The 18,399-nt window shown below is 36.4% G+C and overlaps 1 protein-coding gene across 13 annotated transcripts in view; it reads right to left on the bottom strand.

Annotated features, from left to right (window-relative positions):
* Nucleotides 1-18,399, bottom strand: part of Birc6 (baculoviral IAP repeat containing 6) — a 174,909-nt gene that overhangs the window by 120,400 nt on the left and 36,110 nt on the right. For all 13 annotated transcript variants that reach the window (XR_013113310.1, XR_013113309.1, XM_076942275.1 and 10 more), the window contains exons 8-10: nt 16,507-16,565; nt 9,887-11,281; nt 1,111-1,260 (exon numbers count right to left, since the gene is read on the bottom strand). Coding sequence is in view for 11 of the 13 variants with exons in the window: in XM_076942275.1 (XP_076798390.1) it covers nt 1,111-1,260; nt 9,887-11,281; nt 16,507-16,565 (1,604 nt within the window). In the remaining 2 variants the exon portion in view is untranslated. The remainder of the gene's footprint in view (nt 1-1,110; nt 1,261-9,886; nt 11,282-16,506; nt 16,566-18,399) is intronic.

The raw sequence follows: 18,399 nt of genomic DNA, 5'->3' as shown, positions 1-18,399 counted from the left end.
AGTGTGAATTCAGGCCAGGTAATACTGACAGACAAACCTGTAACTGGAGTTTGGCCATGGACAGTCTGATGAGCAAAAAACGACAAACACACACAATGTAAATATACCTCTGCAGTAAGAATGTCTCTTAGCCCAGAGGTGGCACACGCCTTTAATCCCAGCACTTGGGAGGCAGAGGCAGGTGGATTTCTGAGTTCCGGGCCAGCCTGGTCTACAGAGTAAGTTCCAGGACAGTCAGAGCTATACAGAGAAACCCTGTCTCGAAAAACCAAAAAAAAAAAAAAAAAAAAAAAAAAAGTCTCTTAGCTATTCAATTACGTGTACTATTAAGACTATTAGCCTACTCCATTGATTCTACTTAATGTCCTTCTTATTTTAAATTTTGATATTTACTTATTATGTGTATGTACATGCCTTTATGTGAGTATGTACATGTGAGTACAGGTACCCTCGGAGACCAGAGGCATCGGATCTACTGGAGGTAGAATTACAGACTGTTGAAGGCAAATGAACTCCAGTACTCTGGGAGAGCAGAAACTGCTCCTAACCGCTGAGCCTTTTCTCCAGCCCCAATGTCCCTCTCTTTCACGTTGAACTCCTTAATTAAACTAAAAGCTATGTACTGAGAGGAAAAGGCAGGCATGATGGCTCTGTGGGGGAAAGTGCGTACTACCACACCTAACAACCTGGATTCAGTCCAGGACTCATGTAGTAGAGAGAACCAATTCCTACAAGTTGTTCTCTGACTTTCACTTAAGTGTTGTGGCATACATACAGACACAAACACAGACAGAAACACGCATACACACACACACACATAAATAAATACATACATACATAAAATGTGATTTACAAAAACATAAGAAAAATGATGTTTTTACTTCTTAGGCAGATCTCACAAATAAAGAGTAGTCTATGAAAATCATTTCTTTATATACTAAGTTTGTGTAACATTTTTCAGCTACCAGAAAGGTAAGTATAAATAGTATAATAATAAGCCTGGTGAAAGAATGTCTTCCTAAACAAAGCAATGAAGACTTCATTATAAGAAAAGAAAAAGAAAAAATATTATAAGGATATTTTTAATTATTTAAAACAGTATTATCTTACCTGAAATACCAGGACTTGAAGGATTTGATAAAGGTCTGGAACCTTCTAAAGATGGTTCTATCCCTTTAGAAAGGGATCCATCTACCAGAATGTCAGCTTCATCAATATCATCACAGGTTCCTCCAATCTGGAGAAAATGAAGCTCACCACCTATAGTATAATAAAATTTCACAAACAAATACATAGAAAATAATTTTTAATTAAATGGAGTATTAGTTAAAATTCATATTTTGTTCTAATAGTACTTGACACCCAGATAAAAAACACTACAGCAATTACTTGTGTCAGAGAATTTGGAAATTTAGTTGTAATGAACTACAATCAACTTAGTAAAGAAAATAGCACCCAGAAAGTTATCTCAAGACTACTAAAATGGCTCAGTGGTTAAAAGCACTTTTTCATGCAAAGGACCTGGCTTCAATTTCTACCACCTACATAGTGGCTCACACCATTTGTAGCTCCAATTCCAGGGGATCTTACAGCTTTGTTTGCCCTCTGAGGGCACAAGCACATGCACAAACATACATGTAAGCAAAACACTCATATTAGCAACACATTTGTTAATAGGTATTTATTCTCATACTCATTTACATTATATAATGCAGTAGTTTGGTACCTTTAACTAATTTGTCTAAACTTTACCAAAGCCTTTAAGAAGACAGGGCCTATTACTGTGATCACCTTACAGATGAGGACACTAACACAGTAGCTATAATCCATAGCCCAATCTCTTCATTTCAAGAGTAATAAAAATAAACAGATATTTTTACCTTTTGATGTACTCACAATGAAAGTTTTACAAAGCAAATCAAATCTCTAATTCATACCTGTCACATAAAAACTTACAGCAAACTCAGAAAATATGTGAGACTAAAATAAAAAATCCATGATTACAAATGTTCCATTATAATGTGAGTTTATGTAGTTACACTTCCAAAAGAGAAGATATGTGTATATGCAAAATATAATATATATACTATATATATTCTAATAGTCATATAGCTTTTAGAAAGAGTATGACGGAGCTTTTCTGTCATATATATATATATATGTATAATTATTAATAATTTAAATTATTCATATATATATATATATATATATATATATATATGAATGGGAGACTATAAAGCTCTAAACCTTACAGTCAACCAAGGTGAGGTAAATCCTGAAAACCTGACAACTCACTGCCACTTCCTAAGAAAATATGACCTACAGAACTTTGTAAGTTTCAAGTGGGATGCCAACAAGCCCTTCTACTTAAGGTTACAGTCCTGTGTGGAACAAGCAAAGCACTAAAATCCAAGCATCTATCAGAACTGCAAGTAGCAAAACAAGTACTAAAGGCTGGACAAACTCTACCCACAAAACCCTCAGATGCTTCACACACAGTCAGCAACAACCAGAGAGGCCCCAAGTTAGCCTAGGTTATTAAGCCTCCACATGTCAATGCAAAAGAGAGTTGAAGAATTCCTTTAGAAAATGAAAGCAGAGAAACAGACCCGACTATACTGCATAAAGTTGTTAGACACAAAACCTGAATGAACACTAAAGTATGCTGACACAAAAACAGTAAAAAACAAGCTTTCCTCCAATCCCCTTACAGAAACAAACTAACCCTATTTAAACTCAGGAGGGAGGGTATGTGTATATGTGTGGTGTGGAATCTTGTCAGGAGGGAGGGAGGAAGGAAGGGAGGGAGGGAAGGAGGGAAGAACAGAGGAAGGGGAGAGAGAGATACAGTGCACACTCATGTATTCAGGCACACTGTTGGAAAAAAAGAATACAAAGAAAAGAGGAGGAAGATAAATAGGATAATATGGGAGGATATAATTATGATCAAAATACACTATACACCTGTGTAAAATTTAAATTAAGATAAAGAAGCCTTAAAAATAAAAACCAAGGGGGAATATAAGGACAGCCATCTGCAATAACACTCTGCAAAGAAAACAGACTTCACAGAGTCAGTCTAGTTACAAAAATATACTAGGCAACCACAAACCTTAGAAGGAAATCAGACAGTGCTTCTGTAATACTAAATGCCCAGCCATAAATTAGGATGGACCAAGAAAGATTACCCCACACTTACTGAGTAACAGATAAAGGGAGCCAGCCTTGGTGGCATGTGCCTTTAATCCCATAAGTCTGCTCAGGTTCACTGCACCTCAAACAGCAAACAGTTACCAATCAATCAACGGCTGTAAGGTAAGGAGACTGTGCAAAGGGCCTGAGTGACTATGGCTCTAGCACAGGACTGAAGTCACATTCCCAACATCCATGTCAGCTCACAACAGCCAGGAACACCACCTCCAAGAGATCTGATGCCCCTGGCCTTTAAGGATACCAGCATTCACAGACAGTAATCCAAAATAATAAAAATAAATGTTTAAAACCAACACATTCCTATGTTCTAACAGAGAAACTTACAGAGATGGAAAAAAAAAAAAAAGTTTGAGCTGAAAACTTTACTCAGTTAAAAATTTTTTTTTTTTTTTTTTGGGTTTCTCAGTGTATGTAGTAGCCCTGGCTGTTCTGGAACTTGCTCTATAGACCAGGCTGGCCTTGAACTCACAGAGACCCACTGGCACTAAAGGTATGAGCCAGCACCACCTAGTAGGGCAGCACAGCTAAAACAACGGTATTTATTACTGAGCTCAAAGACAGGCTGCATGAGAAAGACAATTTGAGAGAAAAAGAAATAAAGATGGCAGGAAACTCTGGATAGTATAAAAGCAAATATTTGAGGTACTGGGGTTCAAGAAAGACTTGAGAATGGGAAATAGTTTATTTTTAAAAACAGTATTTCAAAAAAAAAAAAAAAAAAAAAACAAACTCCCAAAATTAAATAATACAAATATCCAGGCACAGAAGGGACAAATTTATCAAACTCAACCCCAAGACATTATGTAATCAATCTCTCCCAGATGAAAGGTGAAAGATTCTCATCACTATAAGACACATCTGTGCCTTCAATTTACACTTTTCTTGACTGCTGACCACTCAACAGAAACACTGGGTTTTCTGTTTTGTTTTGAAATGGGATCTTACTATATTCATCAATGTCCTGGAGCACTCTATGTAAACCAGACTGGCCTCAAACTCCAGTCTGCCTCTGACACATGACTGCTGGAATTAAACGTGTGTCACCACACTAAGCTTGCTTGAACAGAAACTCTATAAAGGCAAGGCAATAGCAAGATTTCAAAGATCTGAAACAAACAAAAAACCTCAATACTGTACCAAAAAAAAAAAAAAAAGCTGTCTTTTAGAAACAAAGAAGAGATACTTCCCCATACAAACAAAAGCAGAAGGAATATGTTGGGTTTTTTTTTTTTTTTTCTTTTTTGGGGGAAGTGGGGGGTGGTTTTGTTGTATGTTTTTCTCAGGTACCCTAGGCTAGCCTTGAACTCATGATGTAGAAAAAGGTAGATCCTCCTGTCTAACTAAAGTTATAGGAATCTATCATTACCACAGCTTCCACCCCTGACACATTCTACCACAAAACCTAAGGAAAGGGTTCCAAAATGAAAGAAAAGAAAGGAAAAGGAAAAAAAACGGAAAGGCATAGAAATTAATGGTAACAGTAGTCATACAAATTCAAGCTGATATAAAAGTGTAAAGAGAAAAGCTTCCGAAAATGCAGACAGAAATGGAATGCAAACTTCTGATAAGTAGATTTCATAAATCATTTATTTCTGTTCTTATTATTTCCTTTAAATTTTTATTACATTTATTTGTGACTGTATGTATGCTTGCCCAAGATTCAGTTCCCTGCTTCTTCTACCATGTGGGCTACACGGATCAAACCTGTGGTGGCAAGTGCCTTTGTCCACTGAAATGCTTCAATGTCTCCTCCTGTTCTTACCATACAATTCTGTGAACGTACTATCATTTCAAAGCAACTTGATATCATCAAAATGGTCCCGCAAGCTTTATAGTAACAACATCAGTATCCGTATAAAGAAACCAAAGCTGAGCGATTACACAGCACATACTACCCATTATACACCGCTCATTAAACTACAAAAAGGAACCATAGGGACAGACAGTTAAACAAACAAAAAACCCTACAACAAGACTAGAAAAAAGTAGCAGAATAACTGCCTTAAATATAAATTGACTGAATAGGGAAAATAACTCAATACTATGTCATCTAACAGAAACTTGCCATACATCTATGAACTATGACTAACAGTAATGAAATGATGGAATGGAATTACAAATAAATGTAATAAAAATGAGGAATACCCCCTGCAAACGCAAGCCAAAGGAAACCAGAAGTGTGATAACAATACTGGTAAAATCAAAAGAAGTAAAAAGCAATGAAAAAGGTCATTATATAATGTAGAAGACTCAATTCAGCAAACAAATTTGTTTTCAATGGAAAGATGGCAGAAATAATGGGCTCTATACCCATATCTACTCCAACTTCCTGTATGGAGACAGAAGGATCACTGGGGTTTGCTCATGATCAACATAATTCCAAGTTTAGTGAGAAGCCCTGTCTCAAGAATAAGGCAAAAGACTTACAATACAGGACAGCAAACAACTCCCCTGGCATCCATGAGCATGTGGTCATATGCAAAAAACACACATAAATAGAAAATAATAAAACATAATCAAGTCAGCATGGTACTGGAATAAAAAGACACAAATTAAAAGAAGAGAAAGCTTAAGACATACACCCATTCAAAAACATGCAAAAAACAAAGTAAATAAATGGTTTTGGGAAAAGTTGATATGTACATGCAGAAGAGTAAAATTAGATCATTATCTCTCATCAACTGTAAGTACCAGCTCAAAGAAAATTAGACTTAAATGTCAGACCTACATCTTTCTAGGCATGATGATGACTCATGCCTTTAATCCTATATGGCAGAGACTAAGGAAGGAGGAATGCCTGGGTTTGAGGCTGACCTGGACTAATACATAATACATTCCAAGCCTGCCTGGGCTACAGAATAAGATTCTGTCTCAAACAACAACAACAAACAAAGGAAAACTATGTAACCTACTAGAACAAGACAAAGGACAACTGTTTCAGAATATGAAACCGGCAGAGGCTTATTTTTCAGACCAGACCAAAAGCAAAAGAAATGAATAGGAAAAAAGCAAAAAACAAATGGGATTACATAAAACTAAAAGGCTTATATGTAACAACAGAGTTCTAGGACAGCCATAGCTACATAATAGAAAGATTGTCTCAAAACATGAAAAATAAATATAAAAAAACACAGGGGCTGGAGAGATGGCTCAGTGGTTAAGAGCACCGACTGCTCAATTCCCAGCAACCACGTGGTGGCTCACAACCATCTGTAATGAGATCTGATGCCCTCTTCTTGTGAGTTTGAAGACAGCAACAGTGTACTCACATACATAAAATAAATAAACCCTTTAAATAAATAAATAAATAAATACACAATGACCAATAAGAAACACCCAACAGAGTACAGACCTAACTTAGAAAATTAGAGAGAATAGGCAGAATGCATACATACAAGGTGATATAAAAAATATAAATAAGAAATTCTAAACACTCAACAGGAAACAGAGACAGCGCAGTAGTTAAGAGCATTTACTAGTTGGTCTTCCATAGGACCTGGATTTGAGTCCCAACACCCACATGGCAGCTCACAATCCTCTATAATTTCCTCACAGGGGATAGATAGAAGGCCTTCTTCTGGCCTCCTCAGGCATGAATGCAGGCACAGACATAAATACATGAAAATACTGTGATACATAAAATATAAGGTTTTTATTATTATTAAAAAAAAAAAAAACACACATCACAACAATATAGGGGCAAGTGAGATGGCTTAGTGAGTAGGCAATTGCTGCCAAGCCTGATTATCTGAGTTCAATCCCTGGAACCTATATGGTGGAAGGAGGGAGCCTGTGCACACAAAAAATGTGTACGAAAAAATAAAAACGAACAAACAAAAAACAGGATGGAAATTTCTCAAGAAACTTTCACTGCTGAATAATCGTATATTCCAGCAATTCCATTACTGGGTAAACTGTCAAAGGATACCACTGTGTCAATGAATCATTTGCACACCCAAGTTCACAGAACACAGAAGTGCTGAATTCACAATAAACAATAACCTAAGTCCCTTAAACTAATGAATGAAAAGAAAAAGCTGACACAATTATATAATGTAATATACTACTTAGCCATAAAAACCAATGAAATCCTGTCATTTACAGTGACAGGAACAGAACTAGAGATCCTTATGTTAAGCAAAATAAATCAGAAAAGTACCTCAATGAAGTGACTCCTGTGAAATGTAAAAAAGCTGATCTCATGTAAGTTCACAGCAGAATGGCAGTTACAGAGGCCAGGATTAGGGGAGAAGGAAATGTGGAATGGTAAATCAACAGACACTAATACAGCAGCTAGCAGCTCTCAGGTAACTACTATATACTGCACATACATTAACATGTCAAAAAGCCAGTAGAAAAAATTTCAGTTTTCTCCACAAAGACATGATGAATGAGGAGATAAATATGCTTAACATGATTTAACATTACTCAAAAGTATGGCTTAATATATAGATGTATATTACTTAATACACAGATGTATTAAATATCAGTAACAATGTATAATGCTTCTAGCTTTTGTTCATTACAATCATTTTTTTAATACTAATTTTTAGAGCTGAAGAAATGGCAAAGTACATAAAGAGTTTGCCATGCAATCATGAAGACTAGAGAGTTTAGATCCCCAGAACTCAGGTAAATGTCAGAAAGGTATGATGGCCACTTGTGATTTCAGTGCTCAAAACCTGGTCTCAACTGAGAGACCCTGCCTCAATGGAGATGGAGAGTTAGAGAAAGACTCTCAGTGTCAGCCCTGAGAACCATATACACACAAGCTTACACAAAGGGAAAAAAATACTTGTTTTAGCTCTCTAGAAGTTGGTCCTCATGGCACACCTGAAATCCCATTGAAGAGAGTTCAAGGACAGCTAGGAAAATCAACTATCACAAGAGATTGCTTCTTGGTAATCCTACTGCCCTAACTCTAAGAATATATAAATCTAGTTTCAAATTCTTACTAAACTGTATCAAAAAAAAAACCTGAAATAATTAAACTCTTAGTGCATTTCTATACATATTAGGATCCTACAAGTATGGGCCAAATTACTGAAGCACCATTTTGGGCAATTTATGGCAAGATGGCAACTTCTCAGATCCTCTATATTGAATACTACAGGGAATTCATTGTAAGATTCCTTAGCTTTTATTATACTCTGACAGTGCAGTATACACAGTTTAAAAGACTGACAACACATTGAGCAGAATGCCTCTCTGCCATTCATTAGCCCTGTGGTTACTGAACTCCCCTTCGCTTAAGTTTACTGATCTGCAAAATAGGCTCTAGAAAAAGCATGTGCACTATAAAATTGGTGTGATCACTAAGAGTAACAAACTAGCACATATGATTGGTAAGTTAAAATTCCCTGGAACCTTCTAGTACTTAAAAGAGCTACTCTCAAGTCTCATGTGTTCTTCAAAGTTTTATCTTTCAGGAGGTAAGCTAAATGTTCCTATTTTGTATCTATTTCCTTTTGTTTTAATGTAATTTGAAGATTTTTTTTCCCTCTCTGGGTATTAAACTAGATGTAGCTCAAATTTGTAATCTGAACCAATTAATTCATTAGCTACTACCCTCTTTGGCTAAGCCCTAGGAATGTACGTAACAAAAAATTCAGCTTAATAACTAACAAAAGCACAGAAAGAGACTTGTGTAGCTTTTCTTAAATCCACCAACTCTTGGTTATAGTCATCTAGGCTTCAAGAATTGTGTGGCCCTATAATTCCAACTAATCTATCGACACCAAAGAGTATTTGTTATGCCTCAAAATGCCAGTAATATTTGTGAAAATCTATAGTGCAGAGTTATTCGATTTATACAAATAAATATATGGAGAAATAGTGTACAATATCCAAAGGGGTCGCAAATGTTGCAAAACTAATTTTTACCAGTTAAAGACTATTAACTAAAGACCAAATATCTTAACGTTAATCTTACAAAACTAAAGATTACTTGCTCAGTTGTTTTCTCCAGAAGTAGTGTGCCAGGAGCTTTGTATACATTATTTGACTATAACAAGCCTAAGCAATAGACTATGGGAGCTAAGGTGGAAAAAACACATCTATAAGTGAACTACGAGGGTCTTCACACACGTGTAGCCATAGAAGGCTCCCTGAATATAAGTGACAATATACATACACACCCTTGCTTAGAAGCTGCCATAACAGGAGCTTTCCTCTTACCATTCAGATGTGCCCAGCTGTGACAAACTAAAATCTCTGAAACCATGTGCCCAATAAGTCCTTCCCTTTCAGCAGCTTATGTTATGTGTGCTGTCACACCAACACACATGGGCCCTCTTATCCAAGTTGCTAAGGAAACTAGGTCCACCAATATAGGCAGTCAGTATTCACAAAGTGCCAGGATACTAGCTCCTTGAAATTAAGCAAAGATCTATCTTGCCACACAATCCACGCTGACCTCGAACTCATGACCCTAGAGTTTCACTGTCCCAAGTAAACTTCTATACTCAGCTGAGAAGATACTGAGGACTTACTAAGCTATTTACAATAGATTTCTTGCCTAGAGAAGTTTAAAAAAATAAATTTAAAGGCATTAAAAACAGTATTATCTAGAAAGAAGAAAAAATCTATTACATGGATCTAAGAGTCACACTAAGTAATATACATAGACAAATGCCACAGAAAGTTCTTCAGAAGAATCTAGCAAACAGCTCACCTTTGGTGCATGCACACAGCCTGTCTGTGCCTGAGCAGTAAATGACTGAAACAAATGTATCCTGTTCTTCAGTACCCTCCTTTTTGGGAGGCTCCACTTTGGCCAAAATATCAAAGTTTGAAAGGTCTAATACTTTTACGTATCCTCCCTGAGTGGTCACTACCAGGTGTCCAAGAGTAGAAATGTCAGCCTTTTTTTCTCTTTCAATCCCATTCTTTGAGGTTAACTGCATTTCCTCAGAAGGCTCCTCACAGTCATCCTCTCGATTATCCAGTATATCTGGTGGAAGCAAAATGAGCGAGGTAATTGTGTCCTGGGGATCTTTGATATGTTGGATTTTCACTGGCTCCTCTTCTAAAGTCACTATTCGAGTGGTATAATTCATCTTGTAAAGAACTAAATATCCACCACTAACATTTCTCTGTTCCGGCTGAATGATCAAAGGAGCCGGCACATCTGCTGGTGACTCGTGTTGGATCACACTGATATTTGCACCATTCACTACAGCAAGATTGGATTCCAGATCACCTTTACGTCTATTACATAGTGCAGAGTTTAATTTATTTAAATTATTCAAGGCCTCGACTTGATTTATTGCACTCAATGATTCCACAGAGCATGTCCGCAGCCCTACCAACAAATGAATTCCATCAGCACAAGGAGTTATAGAGTCTATACAAAGAGTCTCCTCCTCTGCAAACTTTGGTAGCCTCAAGCACTGCACCAAAGTCCCAGGCTTGGGGAACACAGAGTTCCACTTCTCAGAATCTGGAGAGGTGAGGCTGGCGGCTGCATCTGCAAACTGCTGAATGTAAGTCACAGGCGGATCCTGTAACAACAACTGTTCCTGGTTATCCAGCTCCATTTCAATAATCTGTGGAACTGTAAAACCGTCATCGTGCAAACTTTTACTCATAATATTGTTCATCTGTGAAAAGATTTTTCCTGCTTTCTCATCAGATTCTTTGATACTATAAAGAAGCAAAACAGGTAAAGTCCTCCTGACCAGAGGAGAATTCAGTTCTGAATTTGTGCAGGATTCATTGTCAGTTGACCCTTGTTCTGATATACTTTCGCCCTGAGTTCTGCTTAAACCATCCAGTGACCTGTGAGAATTACTACTAATGGGTGAGGTAGCAGGAGATTTATATGTTAATAAACCTCCAGCCAATAAACATGGGAAAGGAATGTTGTGTTGTTCCTGGTGCTTTTCCTTTGTCTTTTCACTCTTAGAGTTCGTTAAGCAAGGGTTCGCCCCAAGTTCTTCAAGATCCTTAACAGTATCTTCAAGCACATTAGCAACGATCTCCCACTGCAGTTTTTCTGGCTGCTGGAGAATGCTGAGGGCTGTTATATCAAGGCTTACTTCCAGGGCCTCCTTCTGTGATGTATGCCCTGTGAGGAGAAAAATACAGCACATTAGATGCAGCAGCTGTGGTCATGTAAATCACAATCAGTACTTCAGTGAGGTTTTTCCTAGTTCATCTGGTCTATATTAGTAAATACTAGAACTCACAGTATTTCATGGCCAGCAGGATACATCAGCAGGTAAAGGCTCTTGCCCTGAAACCAATCTCAGCTTGATGATCACTGGGACCCACAAGGTAGGAGGAGGAAACTAACTTTTGCAAGCTGTCCCACCTGGGCATTCATGTGTGTACATGTGCCCATACATACATGCATACACAAAAATTTTAAGGGATTATTTTTTTCCAATATTTTAAAAGGAAATTTAATCAAATGTCAGATGACCCTACATGTGAAAACGTATTTTAAAAGGCTACTCAAGAAATTCAAAATCATTTTCAACTCAAATACATTTTCTTGAGAAGAAATTGATTCTGAAGACATAAATAAAGAATATATTTTAGTCATTGCTTTAAATTGATGCTAAAAGAATAGAATTTCTGACTTTCATTTCTAAACCAAAAATACACCCAATATTATTTGTGTATTATAACTTATGCATTCAGGACACCTTCGTGGTGGTCCATGCATCCCTTGCTCACTACTTGTACTTTTTGTTGTACCTATTTCTAAAAGCAGTTCTTTTCTTAATTTTTTCCTATCATTAGAGTGCTTTTTCTCCCTCATTGTTATTACTGACTGATTCTTACTGTTGAAAGAAAATTTTTTTAAAAATTTAAATTTAAAAAAAAATTTTTAAATTTAAAAAAAATTTAAATTTAAATAAAAACTGAAAGTACAAGTAGTGAGCAAGGGATGCGTGGACCACCACGAAGGTGTCCTGATACTCTACAGTCTCTTCAGCATTCACTTACAGGGTTACCCAGAGTTTCCCACTATCTGGGATTATCTTCACATATTATTAACCTCTACAACTGAAATATTTTCTAACTGAAGTTGAAGAGCCATCAGTTCATTCCTTCTGTGCTCTGTGGCTATAACAAGCAGCCATCTCACTGAATGGTACTGTCTACATCTTCTTTCTCAGACTAGAAAAGTAAAGTGTTTTTGTAACTTTAATTAATTAAAATATATCTTTGAGATGCTTACCTATTGGATATACTAAACTTAAAAACTTAGACTTTTTAAAGTTATGACAAAAAATTGTCCAAATAGAATAGTTTTAATCAGAATAAATACACAAAGCACATAAAGTTAGGACAATATGTAAAGTAACTGGTATGAACAATGAAACTGTTTAAAAAGAAACAATAAAACTAGGTTGGATGGCTCACTGCTATAATCCCAACATTCAAAAGACTGAGTGGGGAGGGTTACTCTGAGTATGAAGCCAGTCTGCATTATACAGTGAATGCTAAGACAATTTAAGATACAGTGTGAGACCCTGCTCAAAAAAAAGCAAGTAACTAGAAAAATGAATATATAAAAGAAAAACATAGCAAGTGGCTCTGTTATTCTACTTCCTCTTATAACAACTGAATGCACATCTGGGACACTCTATTCCTCCTTCTTCAGTGTATATTTACAATACTCTGGAAGGAACACAGGGCATCGTGCATATCAGGCACTCTGCCACTGAAGCACAGCCAGGCCCTTAATACAAAGTTTCTGCCAGATATAAGCTAGATCACATAACTAATTTTTAGGCAATATGCATGTGATGTAATACTTTCAATCACTTTAGGAAATCCTTCTGTATCTTGCTTTCTTAAGTAGTGTCAAAGCCATAGTTTCTAACAGTCACACTTCCTGAGCTAAGCAATCAGATTTTGTCTTGACCCTCTTCTAAAGCCATCCAAGTTCAACTGTACTCAATTCTCCTGCCAATCCTTGTGTTCAGCCTTCATGACAAGTCATATTTCCTTGATTCAGAAACAAAACTTTTCTCTTTGAAATCAACTAAGAACTTTCAAAACTTATAATCTTCAACCAAAAAGAGACACCTCTTATTGTGCACTCATAACGTTGAGGTTAACATTACCTACAATTATTTTAACTATGTCATTGAAATTAATACAGATCATTCAGAGGCTTTCTGAAATTACATATAAAATTTTAAGACACTTCAGGATGAGACTATATTTCTCATTACTATCAGGTTTAGATGTTTACTCCATAATCCTCCGATAAGTTACTGGTATAAAAAGTATAGGTTAGAATCCATATTTTTAGAATTAATCTTAAGCAAAAGTATTTTAATACAAAAAACAAAACAAAACAAAACAAAAACTAGCCTACTTCAAACACTCAAATGCAGAAATTAACTAGGGCTGATGATGTCTCTGCCAGTAAACTGCATGCCTTGTCAGAAAGCAGGAGGGACCTGAGCTCAATCCCCAGAACCCATGTACAACACGCCAAGCACGTTAGCGTATCTGTGACCAGCACTAAGGAGGCCAAGATGGGCAGGTCCCTGGGGATCACTGGCTAAATGTTCTAGTCTAGAACTGGTAAACTCTAGGTCTATGAAAGATTCTGTCAAAAAGAAGAAAGCACATACACACAAATACACACTGGAGGTGTCTCCACACACATGAACTCACTCATGTACATACATATATTAAATACAAATCAAGGAATATACATTTTTAAGCTGAAAGGATTTCATTTGTTACTGCCATGATCTTTTAATTCAAAGACAGTACTTCCTTTAAAAATGCAGCAGATGTACCAACAAGAATACAGGCCCTGGATAACACCACAACCTTTAATTCCAAAACTCAGGGGACAGAAGCACAGAACTGTGTTAAGTTCAAGGCTAAAACAAGTTCCAAGCTAGCCAGAGCTACATAATGAGATCTTGTCGCAAAAGAAAATAATATCTGATAAATGTCTGCATATTAGAAACTGAAGTACATCCTAAGGCAGTGTAGAAAATCAAATGAGCACAGATGAAAAACATACTGGTAAAAGAAAAGTAAAAATATAGGCCTAATGCAAGTATTATTTTGAGAGATGAGACAGCGTTTTGCTGTAGCAATCCTCCTGATTAGTGCCATCACAACAGACTATGGATTGTCAGCATGCCCCCCCAAAATATAAGTACTATTAATCCCCAAAATACATACCAGATGTTTTGGCCAAAAGAAAAGAATAAAATTGTGGCAGACAATTAAGGTGTAATAGTTAAAACCAACGAATTTAAGAAGAGATAAGGGGACATTGAAAAACACTTACTATAAACATTCACAAAGCAAAAACTGAAGCTCACACAGTTAAAACAACCAGAAGTCTTTCCTGTAAAAAAGTTCACGGTTCCAGAAAGTTTCCAGTATGCACCCTATTTCTCTATATACAATTAAGAAAATGTAACAGCATGCTACTTCTCTGTTTGTAAAAAGACAGCAAAGGAGGAAAAAACTAAACTGTGTGCACTGTGTTTGTATGTCCACACACATCATGGAGCGCGTATGGAAGTACTTGTGGGAATCTGCTGGCTCTTTTCACCAACACAGGACTCAAGATGGAACTTAGGGCAACAGCGCTGGCATTAAGCACCAACAACCTGCTGAACCACCCTGACAATCTAGTCTAAACTTTCTACATGGAATCAGTTCTTTACTTTTCTAAAATTATATATCTCTGTATCACTCAGGGCATGTTTGTGTCTTCTTGTTTTTCCAGAGCTAGGAACTTCAAAACTGAGTACTAAAACAAAATCAGTGTAGCCTTCTCCTTAGCAGCATCAAAAATAATACATGACAAATCACAATTTTTAAAAAAATGCTATTTTATAATAACTAGTTCTTAACTACTACACTATACAAATCCATGCTTCTTCTAAAGACATGAAGTATGTTTCATATCCTTGACATGTTCATGATATGATACTATAGTCACAATAACCATCACTTTATAAGAAATGGGCACTTCTCGGGTACTGTGCATAATTCTTTAATGCATGCTAAATATTATTTTACAGTTTAGAAAATATAATTAGACAATAAAAAGTAGACTGGGATTTATACTCTAATATGATACAGCAGAGGCAGATGGCTCAACTAACTACAAACTTAAAATAAGGCTTGCTACACAATCTTGAGAATTTAAGTTCAGATTCACAGCACCCATGTAAAAGCTAAGTACGGCATCTATTAGCAACTCCAGCACTGAGGGACATATAGACCGCTGGAACTGGGCAGCTATTTGACTTGACTAGCTAGCCAAGTCAAATAGACAAACTCCCAAAGGTGGCACACACTTTTAATCCCAACACTTAAGACACAGAGGCAGGTAGATCTCTGTTAGTTCAAAGCCAGCTTTGTCTACAAAGTGAGTCCCAAGGACAACCAGGGCTACTGGTTTTATACAGGTTCTTTATACTCAAAGAAGTTGAAACTGTTAAATCATAGGCAATGAGGCATCAAGTAGATGTTGCCTTGTTTGCTCATGAAATACTACGGCTAAAAAAAACAAACCTGTATAAAAACCCTGTCTCAAAAGGGGGTTAGGGGGAAACTAAGGTGGAAAAATAACAGACATTCAACACATCAACCGGCCCTGCAGCCTCCTCAAGCACAAGCACACATGAGCATGATCAAACATATATGTACCCATAAAGAAAAAAATTAATAAAACCATTTTGAGATACACTAGCCTCCCTATGAATGATACTGAAAAATATGACACATGTAAGCCAGATGTTGACACATGCAAGCCAGATGTTGACACATGCCTATAACTAACATTGAGGATATTAAGGCAAGAAGAATGTACAGTTCACTGTCAGGCTAAGGCGCAGAGCAAGCTCCAGGCAAGCCTGGGCTACACGATGAGCCATGCTGCTTTTACCTTTGTATTTCATGAGCAAACAAGGCAACATCTACTTGATGCCACAATGCCTATGATTTTATAGTTTCAACTTCTTTAAGTATAAAGAATTTTTATTTAAATGTTACTCTTCTTTAAAGAGTATAGCATACAAATAAAATAAGCACAATTTTTATTCTCTGGAATATGTAAAAGGGAATACTTTATTCCCTTTGAATGAAATGGTTGCCATTTAAATTTTAATTATGAAACACAATATCTAATACTAAATTCAAGATCTCTGATAAACATAGAACACTGAATACGGTATCAGTAAAGACTTCCAGTTCACCAAAAAATTATGAATTAATTGGTATTAAGATTTATTTTTGAACTGTATAAATATAAAAATATATAATTATCTAACTTTTTTTTTTACATACCTGTCACAGAATCTGATCTGGAATGCTCTTCGCTGTCTGAATCCTCCAGTAAATCATCACTTAAAAAAAGAAAGTAAAAACAATTTAAACTCAAAAAAAAAAAAAAAAATAGTAAACCTTACATGCTAGGGATATATATCTGTTACAGTGCAGGGGACTACATGTGTAAGATCTTGGGTTTAATCCCCAGAATGGAAAAAAAAAAAAAGAATATACATCACATAAGAAAGCAAAGAAGGCACAGCATAGCTTTGTTTGGCTTGTCTCTTGTGCTTTAAGAGAGGCAGGGCTGAAGATCAAACTATATGTTCTATTCAAGCACTGCTAACACTGTGCTAAGGGCCGAAGAGATGATGGCTTGTTGGTTGACACATGCCTATAACCAACATTGAAGATATTAAGGCAAGAAGAATGTACAGTTCACCATCAGGCTAAGGCGCAGAGCAAGCTCCAGGCAAGCCTGGGGTACATGATGAGCCATGGCCATGCTGCTCTTACCTTAGTATTTCATGAGCAAACAAGGCAACATCTACTTTTTAAGAGCACTTATTGTTCTTAAAAAGAAGCCAGGTTCAGTTCCCAGTACCCACATACATAATGGTTCAGTTCTGAGGGCTCTGAATCCCTCTTCTGAAACCCCCATGGGCACCAGATATGCACATGGTACACATACACACTTACAAACAAAATACTTACACACCTAAATAAATGCTAAAAGCATTTAAAAAACTAATTTGAGCTAGAATTCCAGCCCTGAAAAGCAGTGTTTAAACCACTATTATACAGATAGCGTACAACAGCAGTATACAAACTGATAAAAGAAATGTAATATATATCAATTTGATACATAACTGATAAACAATTATAAATCATTAAATGAATGTCTACATGAAAGTTTGTGGGAAGGAAACCTCTAAAAATCTTTACCATTTATAGGTCTAGGAAAGTGACTAGAGATAATTTATAGCAAGCACAAGAGTGAGATAGAATGTCAGCTACTAAAATCAAACCAACTTGTTGTAGTAAAATTTAACCGCTATTGTCTGTGAATTCAAGACCTTTACTCTAAAACCAAAAACAGTTTTATGAACATATGTATGTATGTAATGTATTATAAATGTATTTACACCAACATTCATTTTTATGTGTTTTTTGTGTGTCCATTCAGTGAGACATTCAGGATTAAGAGTCACAATTCAGAAGACAGGAGTAAGGACAAGACAATAATCTGTCCTTTGGCCTGCATTCAGGTGGCCAAACAACTGCCAGGTCTCCTCTTTGTATCAACCTTTATTCCTACTCTCCATGTAACAGTCAAGTTCTGCACCCTACTGACCAACATATCACCAGTATTTTTTAACTTTGATACTCTCATTAAAAATTAAAAAGATAAATTTTATAAAAAGAAAAAGTGATTCTCCTTTTCTATAATAATATAGTGTACTAAAATCCACAGTGCTTGGCTACATACTAATGCTATCTTACATAGTAATGATCATCTCTACTAGAGACTGTGGCCAGATTATTAAGCATACATCTGTCTTTCCTGCTACTAGAAAGGCTGAAGCAAAAGAACCTTTGCTCAAACTTCCAGGACAGCTGGGGGGCCTTGTCTCTAAACCACTCCAAACCTTCTCAGAAAAAAGGAAAAAAGAGCTTAATACAACATTCCAAGGCAATGTTCAAAATTGTTGAGAGGTTTAGCAAGACGGTGTTGCAAAGGTTCCGTGCCTTGGGTTTTGTAAATGGTAGTAATAGATAAATGCAGTCAGTTCTCACTCACATGATTAGCTCTGTTACTGTTGCTCAGTACTGAACTTCCACGACCTTAGGCAATTGTTCTACCACTGAGCAGTATCACCAGAGACCAATCCCAACTCACTAGTTAGGATC

Source organism: Arvicanthis niloticus, chromosome 11 (genome assembly GCF_011762505.2).
Source record: "Arvicanthis niloticus isolate mArvNil1 chromosome 11, mArvNil1.pat.X, whole genome shotgun sequence".
Lineage (NCBI taxonomy): Eukaryota > Metazoa > Chordata > Mammalia > Rodentia > Muridae > Arvicanthis > Arvicanthis niloticus.
This window is presented reverse-complemented; position numbering and strand designations above follow the sequence as displayed.